Source organism: Tetranychus urticae, chromosome 3, assembly GCF_039701765.1.
Source record: "Tetranychus urticae isolate SD_2017Ah chromosome 3, NJAU_TeUrti_SD_1.0, whole genome shotgun sequence".
In the NCBI taxonomy this organism is placed as follows: Eukaryota; Metazoa; Arthropoda; class Arachnida; order Trombidiformes; family Tetranychidae; genus Tetranychus; species Tetranychus urticae.
The window spans coordinates 22,889,395-22,913,321 of NC_142960.1; the positions used below are offsets into that span (position 1 = coordinate 22,889,395).

General features: G+C 32.6%; 3 protein-coding genes, 1 long non-coding RNA gene and 1 pseudogene across 5 annotated transcripts; 4 read left to right on the plus strand and 1 right to left on the minus strand.

The window, feature by feature from the left end:
* Nucleotides 1–2,214: 2,214 nt before the first annotated feature.
* On the plus strand, nt 2,215–7,393 carry LOC107365251 (uncharacterized). The gene is made up of 4 exons (XM_015932723.3): nt 2,215–3,057; nt 3,174–4,513; nt 4,743–4,824; nt 5,193–7,393. Exons 1-4 carry the CDS (start codon nt 2,775–2,777, stop codon nt 6,866–6,868), a joined length of 3,381 nt encoding a protein of 1,126 aa, XP_015788209.1. The 5' UTR covers nt 2,215–2,774; the 3' UTR covers nt 6,869–7,393.
* Nucleotides 7,394–7,838: 445 nt separating this feature from the next.
* Nucleotides 7,839–9,788, plus strand: LOC107365252 (activin receptor type-1 pseudogene; annotated as a pseudogene). Its single transcript, XR_016200229.1, has one exon. The product of XR_016200229.1 is annotated as an activin receptor type-1 pseudogene (transcript).
* A 324-nt stretch (nt 9,789–10,112) lies between these two features.
* Marf1 (meiosis regulator and mRNA stability factor 1-like protein) lies at nt 10,113–13,033 on the plus strand. The gene has a single exon (XM_015932746.3). It carries the CDS (start codon nt 10,383–10,385, stop codon nt 12,591–12,593), a length of 2,211 nt encoding a protein of 736 aa, XP_015788232.1. The 5' UTR covers nt 10,113–10,382; the 3' UTR covers nt 12,594–13,033.
* Nucleotides 13,034–14,182: 1,149 nt separating this feature from the next.
* cact (NF-kappa-B inhibitor cactus) lies at nt 14,183–18,964 on the minus strand. Its single transcript, XM_015932747.3, has 5 exons — nt 18,471–18,964; nt 18,058–18,338; nt 17,702–17,960; nt 17,319–17,407; nt 14,183–15,057 (listed from the first exon to the last, which is right to left on the minus strand). The coding sequence occupies exons 1-5, from the start codon at nt 18,511–18,513 to the stop codon at nt 14,755–14,757; spliced, it is 975 nt and encodes a 324-aa protein (XP_015788233.1). The 5' UTR covers nt 18,514–18,964; the 3' UTR covers nt 14,183–14,754.
* A 1,503-nt stretch (nt 18,965–20,467) lies between these two features.
* Nucleotides 20,468–23,522, plus strand: LOC107365365 (uncharacterized). Its single transcript, XR_016200230.1, has 5 exons — nt 20,468–20,589; nt 20,909–21,317; nt 21,382–21,885; nt 22,028–22,137; nt 22,551–23,522. It is a non-coding gene; the product is annotated as an uncharacterized LOC107365365 (long non-coding RNA).
* Nucleotides 23,523–23,927: the final 405 nt, after the last annotated feature.

The following is a 23,927-nucleotide window of genomic DNA, read 5'->3' on the forward strand; positions in this document are numbered from 1 at the left end:
ATAATCATGTTAATAATAATTGTGATAGGAACAATAATCCAAGTAGAGTAATCAAGCCTTCATCATCTTCATCGCAAAGCTATTCAACATCAAGTAGCTCATCAGTGTCTCCTACTCAAACAGCAGGCACATCTTTATTGTTATCTAAATGTGGCCTTCTGTTAAATGGTATAAATGGCTCAAATAGTCCAACGCTAGCATCTTTATTACTATCACCTAATACTCCTAATGCAACTGATTCAGTAGTACAAAAAAATAAGCATCATCAAAACCAAAACGAAAGATCTCATAGAAATCAACAAAAACATTTAGCTGATACTATTTCAAAAGTGGATTTATGCTCAGTGTTAGGACAAAAAATGCTTTTATGTGTCCCAGAAGCTAAATTTAAGTTTGATATGGCGGATTTTTATCATAAAATTGAAAAAAATTGTTCTACTGATAATAGAAGTGTCCTGAATGCGGTATTGATAGATGTAAATAGACCCCGAAATGGTAAAAGTCGTATGACCCGTTCTAATAATGTAATTAACGGTGTTGTCTCTGCTTCTTGGGGACCTCGACATTACGTTCACACTTATACGTTTAACAAGACTCAAAGGTTAGAGAGATGGGCAACTCTAGAAAGTGGTCTCAATTGGAAAGGACGGATTAAAGCCTTTTGCTGTAGGCCATTTAAAATTGTTGCACCAAGAATGTTGACCTGTCCATTATGCAAGACTCATCTTGGAAGAACAAAGAACCACAATTGTTCAGATTATCGAAATTCCCCCAGACGAATCTCGCCATCATCCAGCAAGTGCATTGATAATCAAATGAATTTGGATCCCAGTGTAATTTATGCCGACCTTAAAGATAATGAAGAATTTATTCTCAGTTTAACTTCAAGAAAGAGATCACGTTATTCTGCTCGGTTAAAGGGTTCTTTACATTTAAATTCTAATCAGACCAAAGTGACAAGGAATGGTAATTGTAAAGTTGACGTTGCCATCAACAACAAAAGTACAGACGACGTGAGAAAAATTAGTAACAGTATAAATAACTCTTATCATAATGTACATAATAATGTCGAAAACACTGACCATAAAAATCATCCAACGCTAATTTACGAATCGCCTTCAGATTATCCATCTACCTCAACCTCCGCCTCAAGATCTTCCTCTAGTGACCCATCATCACCTAACAAACACGTGTTTAACTTTGAGAAGCAAAAATGTTTGTCATTCTATTTCACCAACTACTTGTGATACAAGAGAAGAAAGCTTAAAGATCATAATCATGAGTTTGGTGTAAAAAGTTTTTGTTACCTTTATATCTATTTGTACATAAAACACCAATCAATTCAACTGTTCATTAATGGAGAAATTAAAAACAAAACTTGATTTTGCCTCCAAAAATTTTACCATCCAATCAGAAAGCAAGAAACTGCCATGGAAACAAAGCACAGTTGCTCCCTCTCGAATGGTCTAACCGCCATTTATAAATGACAAAATTGGCTCCAAACAAAAAATATTTGGCAGGAGATGAAAAACAACTGAAAAAGTCACTCGAAGCGGCAATAAAACGTTTACACACACCAAGCGAGAGGAAAAAACAGATGAAATTTAATTCTATGTAAATTGAGTGTTTTCAACTCATTTTTTATACCTTAAGCGATTGAATTAACTTCAAGAGCTTCCACTGTTTAAGAAATTATTTCCAAAATTGTTAATTTTTATCATATGAAAATGAAATAAAACTAAAAAACGAATTGAATAAATAAATGAAAAAAATGAAATAAAAAATGGCATTCGACTGATTATAGAAAAAATTTACCTTGACTAGCTGTGCATAACAATGAGTAATACTATTGAGAGAAACAAAAAAAAGTTAAATTATTTAGGTTCCTATCAATAAGTGTTACAAGAAAAGTGATAATAAATATTGTTGGTTCATCAATGATCTTTAAAAGTAAAGCTGATCTTTTGAAGAAGTGTCGGTTTGAATTAAATAAAACAATACAATTTAATGGTAATTATGTGCTACTATAATAAAAAAATCGATAACCAAAATGAATAAAAGTAAAATATTAAGTTAATTTTTCATCCATTTAGCCTCCATTTAATTATGCTTTTTGTGCTCTTTGTGCTTCTTCTGCCCTTGCCTTCTATATGTTTCTAACTTTTATTTTCTCTCCTTTTTCTCAATGCTCTTCATCAGGACTCACTTTTATCGCACACAAAAGAGAGTGGAAACGAGATGTTGTTTCTCCTTATTTTCACAATTAACCAACTAATTATTGACCCAATCAATTCTAATTCAACTAATAAGTAAATCTTTATTTTTTAACAAATTGTGATTTCGTCGGTTTTTCAAGTGGAGTCATCATCTCTTAAATCAATTACTTAATTATTGTTCATCTTTGACCATTCTCATTGTCTAAATGTGTATACAGTGTGTGTGTGTTTGTTAGTTTCTCTCTCTTCTTCTCTCTCTCTCTATTTTACTTTCTTTTTCTTCCCTCTGTTTCTAATTCTCTGTCTTTTTTGCTCATTGCTTTTTTCATTCACTTTTTTCTTTCACTTTTTTCTCTCCCTCGCTTCATATTTTTCTTGTGTCTCTGTGTTTTTGGTCGCTGTACCTTTTGTTTTTTACCCACACCAGTGATTTTTGGAAGAAACACAAGCCTTCATCAGGCTTAATAATTTCTCTAGTTCGTGAAACCATCAATTCAAAGTGTGTCTTCTAGGTTGATTGAAGGTAATTCATTCTTCTAATTAACCTGGACCCACACCATGATCACCAGCAATAACAGTGATGGCTCCCATGGAGCAAGTGAAAATTGTTTCGAATCGTGCAACATTGATGCAGGCTGGTCCGATAAAACTGGTCTCAAATCGAAGAAATTCAGTCAAACTGAGCTTGAAGCATTTAGGAAGCCATTTAAGCTTGGATGGAAAAGGGAAATCGTACTTAGATCTACCCATACCAATTCTGGTAAAAGAATTGTAGACATATATTATTTTTCTCCTGAGAAAAATGTGAAACTTCGATCATATGTGGAAATTGGATTATACCGTATGTACCTTCTTGTTTAAAAGCAACATGCATGTTTTACATGTAATGTTGCTTCACTGTTTCTTTATCACACCGTTTAGCTGTTACTAATGTTCTTTTGTCTCTCTTTTTTGCAGTTAACCGCCATCCTGAGTGTGACCTCGAACCTGAAAATTTTACTTTTGCTCGTCAACCTATTTTTCGTGCGCCATTTGAGATTGTTAGGCAAGCAAATCCAAGAACTCGAAATGAAAACTCTGAAGTGACTACTCCTAATCATCACCAACGCTCTCGGACAAGATCAGAGAGAATGGATAAAAGTGAAAGAACTGACAAATTAGAAAAAATAGAGAAATCGACTGAAAAATCTGAAAAGGATCCATCCAAAGATCCAGATGACGACAACGATATTATTGTTGATAGTTTTAATGAAAGTATTCCTGACGAGATTCTTCAAAATATACCTTCTATGATACCTGCAATGGAAGGTGAAGATGATTACCTGGGGATTGTTTCACATGAAGAGATTACAAGGGGAACACATGAAATACCTAGAAAAAGACTGAGAACAGTTGAGACTGCTTCACCACATAGATCTGATCAAACTAACAATGTTGACTCAAATAATCATAAAGAGTCAGTGAAAACTACCGGCGTGAATGGTGATCTTTCAAATGATATATATAATCATTCGTCTTCTACAACTCAACCTAACGATGATAACGGGTTTGATTCACCAACCAATTCTAAGAAAAAAACTAAGTCGAAGTACGAGAGGCCATCCAAACCTGATTCTACTCCAAAAGCAGTTAAATTAGATTTCAACGAATCTGACACAGGTAAAATTATGAATGGAGTGTCATCTGAAGGAATTAATCACAATGACTTTGATACACCTCGTAGTCGAGTAGAGCCTGATGGTAAATATTCACAATCCAAGAAGAAAAACAAGTCAAAATCATCTGTCAAGCTGGATAAATTAAAATCCGACAAAAAAGTAATTTTAACCAAATCTTTGCCAAAAAAGGAGACTGATATCACTGAGAATTATGAAAATTATGCCGATGACTTTTTACATTGTTCTTTCTCAGTGACACCACTAGCATCACCTGACAATACAAGATACGTTGCACCTTCTAAAATTTATCGAACCGAAAGTTGCGAGAACAGAACCACAACTAACTCATTAAAGTCCAGATCTAAACAATCCGATAAGCATGCTAAAATTGAAAAACGCGCAAAGAAGGATAAAAATGATTCGGAAAAAGATATAGTTGACTGCATAATAGACAGTATTCCTGAAGAGATTCTCAATAATCTGCCTCCAATGCTTCACCCTACTCCTTGTTCTATCATGTGTTTTGGTAAAAAGGGAATTATTCCTACTTTACTATGTGACCGATGTTTATGTCTATATCATCCTGAATGTGTACCTGCCGGAATTTTTTTGGATAATTCTCACAGTTTTATATGTCCAGTGAGTATCTGTTTTCCTTTATTTTCATTTTAAAAGTCAAACAAATTTTCCAAACAACAAACACGTGTTGAAATTTTCATCAACTATTCTAAATTATCATTGAATTGATTCTGTAGACCAAAGTTCGTTGTTTGTCTCGTTCATTTGGACCAAGTTTTTTATTTTTATGTTTTTCTCAATATTGCTTGCAAATTTGATTTTCTAATAACTTTCTTTTTTCCATCCTCAGAATTGTATTCATCCCAATGACGCTGGGGAAACTGTCGGTTTTTTGAATGGAAGACTGGGAGACACTGAGGCTCTCGCAATTGGTATGAATTTTAGGAATAAAGGCGATAATTTTACATCAGAATTAAAGCAAGGTCTAAAGTCAAGAAACTTCAAAAGCTTATCGAAAGCTTCGCATTTCTTCTTGGACCCTTCTCAATATTTAACTTACCCTTATCATTCAAACTTTCTTGAGAATAATAAAAAAAGTTCTTTCTTACTCAGATAATGCAATTATTGCTAAAATATTTAAGATATCGAATATTCTATTCAAAATTTAAACTTTTATTCTGATAAGAATCGATTGGCAGGTAACTTATCCTGTCATCGCTTCGATCTCCTTTCGCCATTTTTTAATTTTTAGCATGTTTTCAGTTATATCTAACTCGTATCTTATTCTCGATTATCATAGGTTATCATGATCAATCAGTTCTATTCAAGAGAAGACGGAAAGCATCGATTGAAAATCGCATTCTAGGAAATCCAATTGCACCGATTGCACCAATCATATATACCGCCAGCCAAATTGCTGAATTTTTAAATACAAGGATCAACAAATGCCGTAAAAATCTTAGCAGAATCAAACCTGAATTCAACTTATTATCGAGCGGCTACGAGTGCTTAAACCAAATCTTTCAACACTTAAGTACACGAGATTTGATCAAGGTCAAGTTAACCAGTCGCACTTTCAATCGTTTAGCGTCACAGCCAATGTTATGGCAAGAGATTACGATGAAAGATATGGTAATAAAAGACTGGCAATATTTTGGTAGGAACATAGTTGAACCCATGGCTACCCTGAGTATCAATTTCGATGGTATTAAATGTCCTGTGGGTAGTGATCTTAGTGAAATGTGGAGTAATTTTGCCACAATCACGGATTATTTGAAGTCAATCAAGCATATACAATTCGGGACGGTCCCAACATCTGTAATTGAGGAAATAATTAATGCAGCGGTCACAGAAAACTGTTACAACTCATTTAGCAACCTGGAAACCCTCTCCGTTAGACATCTTTTTGAAGACGATTCAGCATTTCAAAGCTGTAATTTGTCCATATTAGAAAACATCGCTTATTTATCTTCACTTCAGCATCTCCGGGTCGATTGTAAATATGGTCTTATTGTTAATCCCGAGGATTCTGATCTACTCGATCGAATATTCGCACCTATGACCAATCTCAAATCACTCTCAATGACTACCTTAAAAGGATTCACTGTAGATCAATTTAGCTTCTTAAGTCATCTTCAAACTTTAAGTAGTCTTGAAATTGGTAGCTGCTTGAATTGGGCCAATCATGACGTTAAATCATATTCTTCATTATCATCATCACCTCCATCACCACCATCACCATCATATTCACAAGAAAAGTTAGATCATTATGAGACAATTGAACAATTTGAAGACGAAGCTATCGTAACAGATGCCAACCTTAATTGCATTGTTTCGGAGACGTTAAATGATGTTTCAGCTGATGTTGAGGTTGAAATTGAGGGTGAAGTGGACTGTGAGATTGAATTAGAAAGTGCAGAAAATGAGACTAAAGAAATCAATAATCAGAATAATCAGAATAAATTAAAAGGTGTTTATAGACATCTTAGTAAATTAACTTCACTCAAACACCTTAAATTAGTTGATTTAACAATTAATGATACTTGTAACTCAATGCCTCTGTCTCTCCAAGGGATGACCAAGCTGAGAAGTTTACATTTAGAAAATCTAATCGTTTTACCGGATGCCAGTCAAACATTAATTCTTTTAGCAACGACTGTGAACAGTTTTTTGAAAAATCTAAAAGAATTGATCATCTCATCGAATGACCCTTACACCAATAAATGTGTTCTCAGTGCACTGAAAAAGATTGATAAACTTGAAAGCATAACTTGGAAGGTTCAAGTGAACGTAGAAGATAATGGTCAGTGCTGGGTACCGATACTTAAAGAAAATGGTGAAGAAAGTGAATTAGAAGAGGATAATTTTGACCTGGCCGGTGAAGAAGATAGACTGGAAATGATGGATCTGGATCAACTCAGCCAAATTATTGAGAGACATACTCTCGGCGCCACAGTTAACATTATCCCTCAGTGATAATATCTCGTCATAACAGCAAAAACCACTTTCTCTTTTCTCTCAACATAACACCCTAACCCATTTCTTCCTTCCTCTTTTTTGCTCGCATACTTGCTCACTCATCCCATTTCCTATCGTCCTAAAATTTTGCTCCCACTAAACTCACCTTTACCTCTCTTTTTTTCAAGCTGTTTCTTTCTTTTAGAAGTGCGCCAAAATAGATAATGGCCATATTCTAACTTAGTTTCATCAACTAAAAAACGAAACAAGAAAAAGCAAGACAAACTACATTATCACCTCTAATCACACTTTACCTTGTCTAATGAATTTTCATTTTGTAAAATTCCTTGACTTGCCATCCTGTCTTTCTCGTTTTGTGGTCTTATTCTGTTCCTTGTTTTCATCTTTGTCTTTTTTTCTCTCATCTTTTCACCTTCACGACTGACCATTAATCGCATTAACTCTCTCTCTTTATTTCTTTCTTCCTTTCCACTCCCCCTTCTCTCTTGAAATTACAATTAAAACCTCATTTTTGATGGCGAATCAATTTTTTTTATTTCTTTCATTGTACATGCGTAATTATTGTTGATTGTCTCTACTTCAATCTATATTAAACCTCTACATTTCTGAGCATCGTAAAGTCACATCATTATAATGAGATATTTAGTCTTTAATTAGCCAACCCATTAAAATTATAGCTGACCAATAACTAGAAAACGTTGGAATAAAATGACGCAAAACTTGGAAACAATAAGTTTTATCGGAATAACAGTCAAGAAGTACTCCTTATTTCGCAGTTTTAGCTTTCAACTGATCGAAATCAATGAATCACAATATTTTGACTTTTAATTTTATTGGAATAATCAATCAATTAATTTCAGTGTGAAATTCACATTCTACTAGAATCTATTCACACAATCTTTTATGTGTAAATAGGTGTAAGTAAAACACATGTTTCTTCGGTGTCACCTATCGGTGTTATTTACAAACAAACAAAAGGTATCGTTTTACACGACTTTTTGCTCTTGTGAGTGCCTTTTCATGTCTTTGTCAAATTTTAATGCTCTATCTGTGATTTTCCCTGTCGATTTACACCAAAGTTATTTAAATTCATCCCTGAAGATCTTGATCCCATCAGTAATTTTAAAACTTTCACCTAACATCTGAAAATATTTGTTTAAGACATGAGGTGTCACCACCAATAAAGATCTTATGTTACCAGAAGGTAACTTGCTGTTTGTGTTTGTATGGGTTGTATTGATTTTTTTATTTTAATATGAAACGGATTCAGTGTTTGGCATGTGAATATGAAAGTTGTTTAAAACCAAGAGAAAAATGCTCTGGAGCTGTTGCGTGTTTTGAATTCATCACTAAATTTCTCAATGGAACAACAGTTGTGAAGAAAGGATGTATTGATGATGCACTTTATGTTAAACTACAATGCCATATTGTTCAAAACCCTGAAGATCGTAATCTCCTGGTTTCCACTAAATGTTGTTTCTCCGATTTTTGTAATGACAATCCTATTGTGCCTGACGATGTACCATTCAAATCTGACACTATTGACTTAAAATTTATTGTAATCATCTTGGTTGCCGTACTCTTAGTTGCCGCTTTGCTTCTTTATTTTGCTTGGAAAAAAAGACGACCGACTAAAGTAAAGTGTCCTTCCATTCAAGAAGACTTAAAAGAAGACTTGAAAAGTTGTGATTTTAGTTCGAACTTTGATTCATCTGAAACTTCTGGCTCAGGACGATATGGACAACCATTATTGACTACAAGAACAGTTTCCAGAGTTATAAATAGAGATGTGCCTGTTTACAAAGGAAGAACAAATGAAGTTTACAGAGGAACATGGTTAGGAAGTCCAGTAGCCATAAAAGCTTTTAATTCTCGTGATGAGCATATTTTTCAAAGGGAACTCGAGGTCTATCGTGCCATTAACAAACATGAGAATATTCTTGAATTTATCGCAGCTGATTGTATATCGGTTGATGCATGTACTCAACAATGGTTGATAACAAATTACTATCCGCTTGGATCAATGTACGACTTTTTAAACACTTTTAAAATTGACCAACGACAATGTCTGTCTATTTTGAGAGGTATTATCAATGGTTTAGACTACCTGCACTCGGAAGATGTTGTTCCTGAGATAGCTCATCGTGATATTAAATCCAAAAACATATTAATGAAAAATGATCATAATGTTTGTATCGCTGATTTTGGTTTGGCTGTAACTTTCTATAAAGACACCGGTAAACTAATCAATGCCGAAAAGTACAAAGTTGGAACCATTCGTTATATGCCACCTGAAATACTTTCAGATTCATTCAATTCATCTTCCATTGTTAGTCATAAGCAGGCAGATATTTATTCACTATCTTTGGTAATGTGGGAAGCTTGTCGTAGATGTTACAGTCGAGATGGTAAAGTAGACGATTATAGTTTACCTTTTGGAGGTATTGTGCCAAGTGATCCTTCTTTCGAGGATATGAAAAAAATCGTTTGCGATGACCAGAGGCCAAATATAAATACAAGAATGGAAAATGATCCAGTTATTTCTCGTATCACCAAAATAATGCAAGAATGCTGGTATACTTCACCGATTAAGAGACTCACCTCGTTGAGAATTAAAAAGTCATTAAACAAAATCGATATCTTCCCTTGATTTTCTTGACCAAAAACAAATGCCTTACGATTTTTTGATTTTAATCTTAAGCACTATTTTGCTTATCAGAGCTTCCAAAAGCTACAAAAATTTTAACATTGTATCTAAACATAGATAAAACTGCGTACTTAAATCAAAGATTTTAATTTTACAAAACATACTGAATGATTGTAATTGATGTGATCAATTAATTGCCAACAACAAATTATATCAACTATAAATGTTGAAAACTGAATAAAAAATTATTTTCAATTTATTGTAAATAAATGTGTAATCTTTAATGGAAAAAAATTGATGAAAAAATCTCTTTGGGCGGGACAATCAGCCTAACTTGAACCAATAAGAGTAAATTGTAGCAAGAAAATTACAGATATATTTGATTGAAATTATCTTAACCCAATCTCTGGTTTAATCCAACAATAGGCTCTTTTTAAGCAAGATGAAAGCTTCATTAGATACATATTTGTATTTTTTCGAATTGAAACAATTCTAAACAGTTGAACTCTATTGGTAAAACACTTGGCGGTTCTTTTCATCCAATCATCTTTTCCTCTTTGTCACTATATAAATGAAGAGGTGAAATCAACGGTCAATCATTTTGCCCTTGTTAATTCAAAAGCAATCTTCCCATGTTGTTACCACTTTATTTCCTTTTCCTTTAATTGTTGATTTTTAATTGTTATTTCTCCTCCTGATCATCTTTTGTGTATTGATATTTCAATCTGTGCTGCTACATATTTGGATAAGCTACACTCACTGAACAACTACGTTTTGGGTTCAATTTTTCCATCATCATTGACATCATCCATTTGGCTTTAGCTTCATTTTCGTTATTAGACACAGCGACAACAACTGCTGATAATGCATTCAACTGATCTATTGCGAGCCGAAGTGATTTCTCTCTTCGAAGATAATCCCTCTAAAAAGCTTCCATTTGTTACTTTTCAATATTTTTTTGAGAAAAATTTCCACAGATCTTTAACCCGAGCCGATTTGAGGCGTTTAAGAGATACCATTGAGTTGGTTCCTGATTCTTATAATGGTATTGGTAATGGCTTCAACAGCAACATGAGTCTAAATGGTAGTTCCAATTCAATTGATTGCAACAATTTTGGTGGTAAATATATTACTCTTAGCAGTAAATATAAAGCAGCATTAAGTCTACCTTCAGTGATGATCAGAAGAGAAAAGATTTTACCCTTTTGTGCAATCCATCAACCCGAGGCAATGGGTTCTTCATTGTTATCATCTAAATCGCCTTTATCTTCATCCTCAATCATATCATCGTCATCTTCATCATCGCATGGAAAAACGATATCATCAAAAGCAACGAGTACAAGTTCTGGTTATTCAAAGATAAATAGTAACAGTTTTGATGGTTGGACCGATGAAGAGCCTCTCCTTTGTTTACCCCTTGTTAATATTTCATTAAAACAGTTGGCACCCCGAATGCATGCTCTTCTTGACTCTCATTCAGGTTGTCTACCACTGAATAGTTTATTAACCTGTTATTATTATCAATTTAATGAAAAGTTAAATACCAGTGGAGGTTCACTGGTACCTTTGGAACACTTGATTACCTGTATACCCGGTATAGAGATTACCATGGATCCCGAAGTGTCCTTCAAACGTGTTGCATGGTCATCGAGTAAATCAAATGCTGTCGTTTCCGCTTCTTCATCTTACTGTTCTAGTCAACATCAATCACAATTTTCAGGCTCATCTTCAAGTTGTTCAGACGTTTCATCATATAATTCAATGATGTCAAGTGGAAATAATGCTTATACTAACAGTAATAATAATAATAGTAATAATAATAATAATAATTCCAATAGCCTTTATTACAGCTCTAATCACCACAATAACAAAGGAACAAGCATAACCCCTACAACAGCCTCATCTTCATCTTCATCTAATGATAATATTGCTCGTCAAATGGCCCAATTTAGTCGAGAAGTGCGTGACCTTTTGAAAAGTCAACCTCGTTCTTTGATTCCATTTTCAAAATTTGTTCCTGCTTATCATAACCATTTTGGTAGACAATGTTGTGTATATCAATATGGATATACAAAATTAATTGAACTCTTGGAAGCTATTCCTCATGTGGTACAAATTTTGGGTGAAGGATCCAAGAAAATGTTAACTCTTACCCACCGTGAACAAACTAAACGTTTCGCATCTGATTTAATCAGAGTTTTAAAAGCCCAACCAGCCAAAAGGTTGACTCTTGGAGAGCTTCCATCTAAGTATGAAAAGGTTTTGGAGAAGCCGTTCTCCATCGAAAATTATGGTGTTTGCTGTGTAACAGATATTTTAGTTGATGTTTGGGAAGGAACAGTGGTAATCATTAAACCAGAGGGTATTAGTGATTCTGATCAGATCATTTTAGAAATACCAAGAAAGGAACGAACTTCAGAGGAAATTGAAAGGACCAAATATTTGATTCGTGATATAATTGAATTGTTTCAATCAACTCCGACGCTTAGTATGCCTTTCTCTAAATTTATTCCCACTTACCATCACTACTTTAATCGACAGTGCCGTGTATCAGATTATGGTTTCACCAAGCTGATTGAACTGTTTGAATCCCTTTCACCAGAAGTCGTTGAATTAGAAGATAATCTAGCTGGCGATGAAAAAATAATCAAATTAAGTCACGAGTATCGAATCAAAACAATTACTGGTCGTTTGACTTCTCTCATTAAGAGTGTTTCAAACAGTGTAACTCCTGATTGTTTACATGATCTATTCAGATATGAATATGGCCATGCAATTAACTTCCGAGCATATGGAGTCGAAAATATGGTTCAGCTGATCGAAATGTTGAATGAAAGTCTAAAGTTGGTTAAATCGGATGACAATCGTGTGTACGTTTCTTTGGCAGAACGCAAATATAGTCGACCTTTCTGTCATCGTGTTACTGTTGGCGTTCCAAATTGTCCTTCACCTCCTAACGACTGGGTACAATCCTTTGATCCCCAGAAAGAGACAAAGTTAAAGAATGATTCTTCCCGTAAAGTTAAACCCTGGCGAATTGCTGCTAATTTTACATCTCAGGCAACAGTTTGTTAACCTAATCAGATATTAATCGCGTTTAACTCTAAAAACAACTCCAAGGCTTGTTGAAATCATTGTTTCCGTAAAGAAAATTGATTTCCTTTAACTCAATGATTCAAATTAACATTCAACTTCGATCATAACTGTGCAGTTGATTCCGTTGTAATCCAATTTAATTTTTACCCACGCAATTGACTTGATGACATTATTTTCTTTCCCTTCAAGGCAATTATTCAATAACAATTTAAGTTTGTCTTCAATTGGTAACTCTCATCAGCTCATGTGTTTCTATTAAAGCGAAAGACAACACACAAATGATTATTTTCTAATCAATTTCAACTTGTGATCATTCAAAAAACTCCAACAATAAATGAAAAAGAAAAATGAAAAAATTTTTCCCTCTACTGGTAACATTGAAAACTAATAAAAAAAAGTAAACACATAATTACCTTTAATGATTATGACAATTTATAATGAAGATTTATTTCGGCTCTTGATCATTATCATATCGAATGAAGCAATTATCGTTCTTTACCTTTCTTACGCATTAGTAATGCCGCATTACGCAGTAAATATATCATATATTGAATCAAGTTTGAAGCTCTAAAGCCATCACATTTGATAAAATAATCTGCTAATGATTAAAAAATGATATTATGCGATTTTCTTGGCATCACCTTACTGACAATAAATTGTCATCATCACCTATGTTTACCACTTAAATCAACACAAATTACTTTACAACCTTTAATTTTGAGTAAATTTTTCCCTTTAGCTTTCACCGAGTTTGAAAAATTTGTTGCCAAGTGACTAAAACACCAGTTTCTACCATTCATTTGTTTTTGCTTTACTTTTTGCCATGCAATTCAAATTAAAATAATTTATACCTTTTTCTGAGTTGGTTAAAAAGGTATGCTTATTAATTTGGTGTAAGACAAAAAAGTAAAAAGCGAAAATTGAAAATTAATGATTGATCAAGAATCTAGAACTCTACTTGGAGAGTTGAGAGAGAAAAATGAAATGCTAATCATTTTAAGCTTGAACCTGGTTTTTCCCAGCATATCGTTAAACCAATCGAATCAGAATTTGTTTCAATGGTGATGCTGATGATCATGATCACTTTGAGGATGATGATGATGATGATTATTATTAGTCGACTATCAGATTAACTTGGTTCCAGGGTGAAACATTTCATGCTAACAAGGATATATTAAACCCAGCGGCCAATTGACGGTTATTCCCAATCAGTTGTTACTCAGCTTATTTTATATCTTATGCTCGTTTCGTATTTTATTTTATTAATTTTCACATTTTCCTTTTTACAAGCACCATTTAACTTACTAACATTATCGTTGCTTTATTGTTATTGAATAACACAAGATCAGTGCCACAATCATCTGTATTTCCCCATTTCTTTCCATTCAATATTTTTCCATAAACTCAACACAACAAAAAGCTGTTGAATAACAGTTAACCGAGATTTCACATTAAAGATCAGTCTGTAGTTTCTAAGAATTGATGGAAACCAATATTCCAGTGAATTTGTTTGCACCATTTCATTACTTCTTTTACTCGCATGAAATAATTAAAATAATTAAAATATATTTATGTATAATATATATATAATATTAAAATATATATATTGATAAATCTATATTTATATATATTGTTATCTAATGTATAAATTCAATACGTTTTTTAGATAAAAATAGCTTTTCTGTTTTGTTTGATATCAACATTTGCTTATAGCAAAGGGTAAGAATAATATAGTAGACATGAAAGGTTTTTTTAGAAAAAAAACAATGGAAATTTTTCGTTTTTTGAGAATATTGAACATTTCCATAAAATAGGAGAGTGATGGATGAAGGAGGTGGTGAAGTTGATGGTGGTTGTGGTGGTGTTTCAACTAGAGTGAGATAAATTTTGAAAAAAAGAGATAAAGACAAATGGAGAGGTGGTTGAGGTGGAGATGATGTTGAGAATGAATAAAAGATGATAATTTGGACGATGATGATGATGGTGGTGGTGGTGTTGACAAGCAATCCATTGAGATTGTTGAAGGATATAAAAATGATTGTTTGGTCAAGATAAATTAATCCGATAATCATAATTTTCCAATTTGTGTTTTGCTTGTTTGCTCTCCTCTTTCCATTGTTTCCTTCTTGTTTACGCTGAATCATAATAAAACATCGTCATCCGACTCTTGTCCCGAATAGTAATCAAAATCGGAATCGTAATCTTGTGCCGTTGAGTAGGGCTCGCATTCACAACCACATTCTGTCAGCATTTGATGAATTGCTCTTAATTTACCACTGTTTGGGTTAACTTCTAATAATCCTCTAAGAAGGTGCATTGGCGTTAAGCCTCCATAAGTTCGGACGGCAGGTGAACATTTACATGTGTAAATTAAAAATTGAACTAAATCTAATTTTTGGGCTAATATCGCATAATGTAATACAGTTTTACCACTTTTGCCTTCCTGTTAAGAGAAGAGGGAAAGAAAAATAATTAGAATAACATCATAATAATAAAGTATTGAGGGAAATCATGAAAAATTTCATCACAATCATCATAAGATATCAGAAAGGATAATTGAAAACAAATGATTAAATGAGAATAGACAAAAACACAATCAACATTGCATAAGATTATATCATAATCATTAACTAATAACATGAAAAAAATATGATAATCTGGGGATAAAAGTGATATTAAGTGAAAACAATGTTTTCTAAAAGTCTCCAGATGCCATAAAAACAACCAATAAGAGATAAGAAAATTTGTGTTAATTGTTAAGAGTCAAGTTTGACTGTCAAGAAAACAGGAAAAAAGATAATAGCAGGAGAGGGTTGAATTATGGCATTAAATAACTGATAGTTAATAAATCCTTAATTTCCTTAATGGTAAAGAAAAATTATAAAATAATAAAAAGAAATCGTAACTATTTTCAGTAAACAATTGAACTTTGCTCAAGCTTATATTATGTAAGATGGACCTTTAAACGTTAATCCATCCAAGGAATCTAATAAAGTTAATAAATTTGAACCTAAGACAGTCATATCTTGAACCTTAGATACTTGAAAAGGCATTTCAATTCAAATTAATATTTCAATGTAACTTTCAACAAAATCATTGTAAACTTAAATTGCTAAAAAACAATGAGAAATAATTGTTGAAAAACTACAGCTGCATCAAACCTAATAAAAAGACTGTATTGCGTGCTTAATGTTGATCCAATGGTAAATTTTTTCTTCGCTTCTTTCAGCTTTTTCAAGATTTTTAACCATGTATCATGGATACATGTACAAATATAATGGGAAAAACCGCTGAGGAAGGTGATGCAAATATTTATCCATGCGAGTAGAAAGGCTGGTTGATAAGTAGGTGGATTGATTAATAGGAAAAAAGGTTTTTTTTCAGATAATTGAAAGAGAAACAAAACACTAGAGAGAAAAATGAATCTATCCGAAAAAATACGGAACCCTTTTCCAGGGTTTTATAAAAATTATTTTGTAACAGGAAACAAAGATGAAAAGGTTGAGAGAAAATACGGAAAAATGATATCCGTGAGTAGTCAGAACTTGAGGCCATTTTCAGATTGTTGATCTTGATTTGGTGAAGCAAAGAAAGTCTCATTTTGCATGACAATCTAACCTGGCAATAAGCCTTTGACTTGCTATTGTTGTTCAGGTTTGATGTGATGGTGAGAGTAAGAAATGACTGGACTTATAAAGATTTCTCATGTTCTCTATTGGAGCGGGGAAATCCGTAAAAACAGGTAATCAGATGGTGTAGAGTACAATTAGATCTTTCAACGGACCCGTTATACTATCTTCATCTTTTTATAACATTACATGTTTAATATTTTTATTGAGATAGCTTTTGTTAATTACCTGAAGAGCTGACTGATTAAAAATAGCAAAGCCAGGATTGTTGAATAACGATAAACAAAATAAAAAAGATGAAAGTATCATCTTAAAAATCATGTTTATCTTTAGGATGAGTGTGAAAGAGAAAGAATGAGGCAAATCACCTTTTCTCAATTCAAATTATCAAGTTTTTCTTTTCATGATATTTAGTTAATACAGATTAATTATGCAATATTTCATGTGTTTATGAGGTTCATGTAATCAAATAGATTCTGACATAAGCTGATAATTTACACACACGCCCTTTGATTTAAGGTTATCATGCATTTTGTTTCAAAAGGGTAGCACGCATGAATTTCGTTTATTTCATGTATTTCAACTTGCTTAAGGATTTTTCCTTAGGTATATAATATTTGATAAGAAAAATAAGCTAAGATAACCAAAATTTCTGAAATAAACTGTTTACATCATCTTGGGAGAGTAATACAATAGAGGTTTTAGTCACTTTTCTCGGAATAAAAAAACTGGCTGAAAATAGCAAATGAATACTAACATCAGGCCAAAATTTGTTATTTAGTAATATTCATGTTGATATTATTCTGATAACAATTTCTAGAGTTGATAAATACTATTAAATAGTTGGAGAGCTTCATAAAATTTCAGTTGCTAGAATAACTCTGAGCGTTGAGGAAATCGGAAGCTAATGCATCTTGATAATAGTTGAAGCAACGTCTTTTGTGCGTTCACTTCAGAAGCAGCAATCCTTTAAAGACTCAAAACTTATTTCTAGTTGAAAAAATGTACAAAATTTCATGTGCGCTATAGTTTTGAAACATATGGATGAGTTAGGTGGAGGTGGATAATTATTTACCTGAGCATTGATATCAGCGCCCCAGTTAACAAGGTATTCAATAAGAGATTTGTCACCAGTTTTGACTGCTAAATGTAAACAAGTTTCGCCTGTAAGAAGAACAAAAAAAGGAAGGTTGAGAGTTGGAGGGAGATTGGGTTTTTTCAGCTTCTAAGTCTTCTTGCTCTCTCACTCTCTCGCTCTCTTCCCTCCCTCTATTCAATTACATCTTATTCTCTCTCAGGGTTTTTACGCTGATACTTAGCTTCGGGGAAATCCAAAAATGCATTTATCTCTTTTTCTTTCTCTTTCTCATTCTTTTCGTCTTCTGACTCTTTTTTCACTCCTACAGCCAAAAAATCAACTAATAATGTTAACATTAATGATAAGAAATTGATCATTACCTTCATAATTTCTTGAATTTAATGAAGATTCTATAGAGGATTGTGAGAATGGTGATGAAGATGACGATGATGACGAATTTGTGTCATTAGTATTTCTAGGTGATAATATTGATTTTAGTGCCATCATGTCTCCATTTTGACAGGCTATGTGCACGGGCGAGTTACCATTGCGATCGCGAATGAATAATGAGGCACCTGAGGCAACTAAATGGCTGATTATTCCATATTGTTTGGTGATTGTAGCCAAATGAAGAGGTGTCTGTAGAGAGATGAGAAAGTAAAACATGATTAAGTAACTTGCTCATTAATTTAAAGAAATATGAAATATGATGGATCGATAATGAAAAGGTACATACCTGATATTCATCATTGATAATGTCTAAGTATTCTGATGATGGAGCTTCTTTGATTAAATATTTAACGAAATCAGTCATACCCTGAATGACTGCAAGATGCAACATGGTATCTCCATCGGCATCCTGTTTGAATGGGTTATCTACATCATAGGTTGATGGTAAACTATGAATATCAATACATAAACCACTATCAACACAAACACCAGAATCAGTCCAGTTTGGTTTATCCTGTGACTCTTTGGACAGTTTATCATCACTATCACCCATGCTTTTTTTAATTCCTAAAATGAAAAATAAAAAAACATATGATTAGGCCTTTGGATCAAAAACAAATAAATAAAATAAAGTAAAGAAATCCTGATTCATGGACATAAATACAATGAAATAATAATGAAAGATTTAAAATTATTTACCTTTAAATTGATCTAATTTACTATGATGAAAGGAGTGAGACATTATATAAGTTGCCTATTTTAAAATGATATGGTTATAATGATATGTTGCACAATTAATAACCAACACAGAGAACAATCAATCCGGTGTAAAAATTGTAATCCAATGGTAAAGAAACACCGTTGTTGCTTGTTGTTAATGAATGAAGACTCAGAAGGTAAGATAATTGCTTCAATAAGCAATTATAAGTGTATAATGATGGAAGTAAAAGAGATGGTGGTTACTGATGGTAGGAAGAATTTGTTGTATTCCACTGAATTGTAAACACGAAACCAGAAGTAAAAAGAAGTGAAGATGTTATTGTTATTAATAATAGTTTATTTAATTTATCTGTTCATTTAAAATTTAGAATGATCACACTGTTTAAAAATTAATATTGAGAATTATAATATACCTCAAACAACTAGAAAAGGAAAGAAGTAAAACAGATTTCAACCAAGCTGCTGTTGAGCTTTTAATTTTATGATACAACACTATTCTGCACTCAGCAAAAGCAACCAACAAACTGGATAAACCCAGTCATGTGATCTCTCGCCTGTCTGCTTTATTTTTCCCTTTCTTTCTTTCTGCATCTCTTTCTGTATCTCTTTCTTAAACATTCACTTGATTTGAGCTTTTAAAAATTCAATTTCAAGCTTCAAATTGTCGCTTTATCTTACACTCGATAGTAAAATTAAAAAGTATGGCACACAAGATAATTTGTGATTCTTCAATTTATCCATTTATAAACCAATCCATGGATATCCAGGCGTTGTTATTTGATATTAGATTCTTAGACATTATCTGTTATTGCAAAAAGCACAATTTCAATTTTAATTCAATAGCAATGTTTAAAGAATCTTTAAAATCACTTCATTATCTGTTAGCAACATGGCAAGCTTCAGAATTTTGAGTTTATTCACTCAATCAGTGTCAGTTTCAATGCCCCTTCTAAGGTCTTTAACAGTGTCATTTCGCTCAGCGATATTTATCAAGATCTTCTAGGAATCAGTGGAATATCAGTTTTATTGACAGAAATGGCTAAAAGAAATTTAATTCCCATTGAAAAGTCCAAATCATAATGATAAAATCCATTTCTAATGCTATTTCTTTTGCCTAGTCTTGATGTGTTTTTAATTTATCCCTCGTCTGTATAGCAGACAATATTTCAACAATAATTGTCATCAGAGAATTGGAAAACTCCTTATTACTGATTAACCTTGAAATTATTAAACAGTGAAATATCACTCAACCACTCATTAGATACAATTTACTTCTTACACTCAGGTGACTGAAAATAAACTAACAAACAACTCTATTACAAAAATACTTGTAAACCAATACGCCTTAACTCAATAAGCCAACTTATGAGAATCTGGTTCATCTTTTTTTTCCTATTCTCGGTGTTGAACCGAGGGAAAAGAGCTGATTACAATTTAACAATTCACAATTACCAATCAACCTTGAACCAGAAGTAAAAGGCCTCAAGAGGCTCTTTTCTGGTTTTCTGGTAAAGCCCATTCAGTTGAGCACGTACACACTTAGGTCGAAGGTTTTCTGGTTTTAATTTTGGGTTTAATTAGTTTTTTTACAAAATTATTCGGTATACTTATCATGAACCATCCAATGATAGCAATAAAAATAATCTAACCAATAGTTAAACCTATTTTACATAAGCAAAAAAACGGCGATTCAATATCATCAATGTTTTGTTCCCGTTACACCAATCCTTCAGTGTCAATCATTGAATAACCTTATCAATTCACACTTGCTGGCCATTTAATCAAAAGAATTAACAGATTTTTCAATTACATTAATCAATTATCATGAACAATTGTTTAACTAAAATAATCAAGGCTTCATGAAATGTTGAAATAATATAATCTAAAACAGTAAAAATGGAAACATGACTACAATTACGCAGTTATCAAAATTATTAAAAAGAGACGATATTTTAAAAGATTAGCCATTTGTTGGGATTTGTTTATCGATAGACGGATCAAGTCTTTGTCAATATCTTGATCATTGATCTATCACTTGTTGCCTCTTTAAACAGGTGTAATCAATAGGTCTTATCAATTTTAATTTTAGCCTTAACATGTGAGTTTGTATAAACGTTTTTTTTTATTCCCCTTTAAATCTTGAATCGGTTTTCATTTCTTGTCACCAACATTGATCTTTTCCCTGAAGGGCCTTTTAAGGTTATCACAAACATCAGTGAATTCCGGATTCGAATGGATTGAACCAACCAATGCTAACTTTTATATTTTAAAATGTGATAAAAAGATGAAAAGTGAACGGAATTTGACTCTTTTCTTGTTTTTCAGGTCACCTCATTATTTGTATCAACATCTTCTATGTTGACAGAAAACATAGTTTTTTAAACCTCATACTTATCATGCTTGCCTATTTCCTCCAGGCAATTTAGACAAATCAAGATTATCTTCAAGAGACAAACCCATGGAAGTAGACCCTGTCTACCAAAAAAGTAACTGGATTAATCCGGTTGATTAAGCTTTCATTAAAACAGTAAACCAGAGAAAGAGATAGAAAGGCCTAGATGAATCTAAAATTACGCCAACTTTACATGGTTACGTGATCTGTCTCACCTGTTTTTACTGCTAAACGTTTTTACTGTTATTACATCGTGTAACCACTTTTTCAAGCTCAAGCAATGGGATCTCGTGGAAACAGCAAAGAGCAACAGTTAACTTTACTCAGACTAATCAATCTTCATTTGATCATTACCTGAAGTTTTAGTTAATATCATCATCATCATCGACAACAGCCATCAATATCAATTAGCCGACAAATTGGCCAAAAATCAAGTTAGTATAATTACTTTACATGGTAACTTTTTATTTAATTATTCTTGTTCATTTCTTTCTTCAGGTTGCAAGTTTTCTTCTTTTTCCTAATTTGTCCATCTCATGTGGCAACGATATTTCTAGGATTGCTGGCAAATACTTGCACTCACAGATATACCAATACAAATCAATGTAAAATTAATTGAGAATGCTGATGAAGATGGAAACTCAGATTGCCCTGGGAGCCTTGAATCACCTTGAAAGAATATTTTCTGCTGGGAAATTGAATTAACTTGATGATTTGTGATCGTCATAATCATGCTTTTGCTGAAGAAAGAAAATTATTCTCTCCTTTCAACATGTGGAGATGAATTTGTGAAGAAGCTAAGGGAACAAGCTAATAGGACGAAAGAGCGCTAACACCAAAGAGTCATATTTTCTTTGATGATTATAACTCGAAAACGTCATTCTTAGGTTTCAATCATTTCAAGGTTAACCTGGGTTAACCTGGGAATTGCCAGTTTAATATATGATCATCATTTATCAAACATTAAACGGTTAAAATTTCCCTTTAATTCAATCTAATAAAGTAAGTACTCATGATCATCTCAAAACTCTTTCCAAGCATGAATTTACCTCAGATTTTAATACATCCTTATGGGCTCATATCATCTCCAATAGAGAGAAATTTATTTAGTCTTTCATATCATTATTCAAACTCTATTGTTCAGGGAAATTCGACATATAAAGAAGACGGCCGATAATACACAAGAAAGGGGTTAAAACATGCAAAAGGAATTCCCAGCCTTTCTGGAAAAGTTCCCTGGAAAGCTATCAAATGGTATTTATTGCTCAACTGTTGAAAATTTTTCAAATTTCAATGATTCGCAGTACCATGTAACGAGCCTGATTAGACCATGTAAAGCTTCAATAAGATTATGCATTAATGAATTGAACCCATGTCATGAGTCTCGGTCAATTTATTCGTGCTTTTCTTGATAATCTCATTGTCTTTCATCGCAATTGTGATTAGTTTTATCATCATAATTTTTGATATAACTATAATTATTATTATGTCATAATGATGGAATCTTAAAGATTTTTTGCTTCTCAATTTTTCCCAGTTCATCAAACTATCATGTAATGTTACCATAATTATGTTAATTTTGCTTTCAGCTTGACTTGTTTAGGTTTTTTTTCTCTCTCAACCTTTTTGATGATTCTACTGAATATTTGTTTTCTATTTCATTTCAGAACAATCATATGTACTGTTTAAATTCATTGATCCATGTTACTTGTCTACTGGAAAAGGACTGATTATTTCCTAAGTAGAGGAAAACATGGAAAGATTGGAAAAAATCTGGAATAACCCGATAATAGGAAAAGATATCTCCAAGGTTCGGAGGTTATCATGGTGATTGTAATAATAGTGATGATGATAGTTGGTAACAAAATATAACAGTCAAGTCAAACAACAATTAACAATGGCAATTAACCGACACACACACACACATTTAATGTAATAAAGCAAAAAGGTGAAACACAGATAGGGAAGATAAAGTGGTTTTTAAGATGATCATCATGCAGAAGCAAGTAAAGATGTGACTAATTGATGGAAACATTGATACAACAATTAACTAAGTTGTTGGTATTTTCCCCAAACATTGTTAACCAAATGATCACCAACAAGAAACTACAAACAATCAACTTCAATAATCGTCATCATCTTGCATCTACGGTGAATAATTGTTATTAAAAATCAAGCTTTCCAAGGGATCATTACCTTATTGAGTATTGCAATAAACACAAAAACAAAGGTGTTTGTTTGTTAATATCATCGATTGCTATGGTCATACTGCAAGATCTACCCATAATTAGAATTACAATTTAATTGTAATCAAATTACCTTTAAGCTAAAAGGTAACTTAATCAATGACCAAAATAACAAAAAATATGCGCCTTCAATGTTTCGTATTTACTCTGAATGTTACATGATGAATTGCTTTATCCATTTGAAATGTAATCTTTTTTTACCTTTTCATTTGTTTCTTCAGTGATTAACATTTAATTGTTAATATCCAGTTATTTTATCCTTGATTATGTGATTTTTTATGCTTTTTAACAAACAAACCTTTCACTGATTTGAAAGCGTCAAAAACCCCTTAACGGATTAATCAATTAACTGTTTTAAATAAATTAATCTTTTCCATTTTTTAAAGTGTCAAACAGATTAGATTATCAACTTATTCAATAATCAACTTGGAGCGTTATTCAATCCTATTATTGATGTCAATGATCTTAGGAAAGGAAAATGTTTTTTAATTTTAAATTTCGACTTTTCCATCAAGCCAGTTGATTCGTTTAATAATAACTCGTTTAACTAATGACGAGTTGAAAATAGTCGACTCATGATCTAGTTCAATTAAACCATTGAACTCTAATCAATAACAAGTTAAACCTGCATAAATTGTTCACATTCAATCTAATTACTGAATAGTGCCATGAGATTTAATTTGCATTCATTCATATTTAACCTTGTAAATGGTAACATCAGCAATAACCTTTATTGTGACAATTTAGATCATTACCATTACAGTGTAAATTTTTAGGTGAAACCTGGTAAAATCCCAA

Coding starts and splice junctions, on each gene's coding strand:
- cact (XM_015932747.3), bottom strand. CDS start 18,513: ATGTCTCACTCCTTTCATCATAGTAAATTAGATCAATTTAAAG. Junction 17,961..18,057: donor TTATCAATGATGAATATCAG/GTATGTACCTTT, acceptor ATCTCTCTACAG/ACACCTCTTCATTTGGCTAC. Junction 15,058..17,318: donor GCGCTGATATCAATGCTCAG/GTAAATAATTAT, acceptor TTCTCTTAACAG/GAAGGCAAAAGTGGTAAAAC.
- LOC107365251 (XM_015932723.3), top strand. CDS start 2,775: ATGATCACCAGCAATAACAGTGATGGCTCCCATGGAGCAAGTGAAAAT. Junction 3,058..3,173: donor TGTGGAAATTGGATTATACC/GTATGTACCTTC, acceptor TCTTTTTTGCAG/TTAACCGCCATCCTGAGTGT. Junction 4,514..4,742: donor CTCACAGTTTTATATGTCCA/GTGAGTATCTGT, acceptor TTCCATCCTCAG/AATTGTATTCATCCCAATGA.
- Marf1 (XM_015932746.3), top strand. CDS start 10,383: ATGCATTCAACTGATCTATTGCGAGCCGAAGTGATTTCTCTCTTCGAA.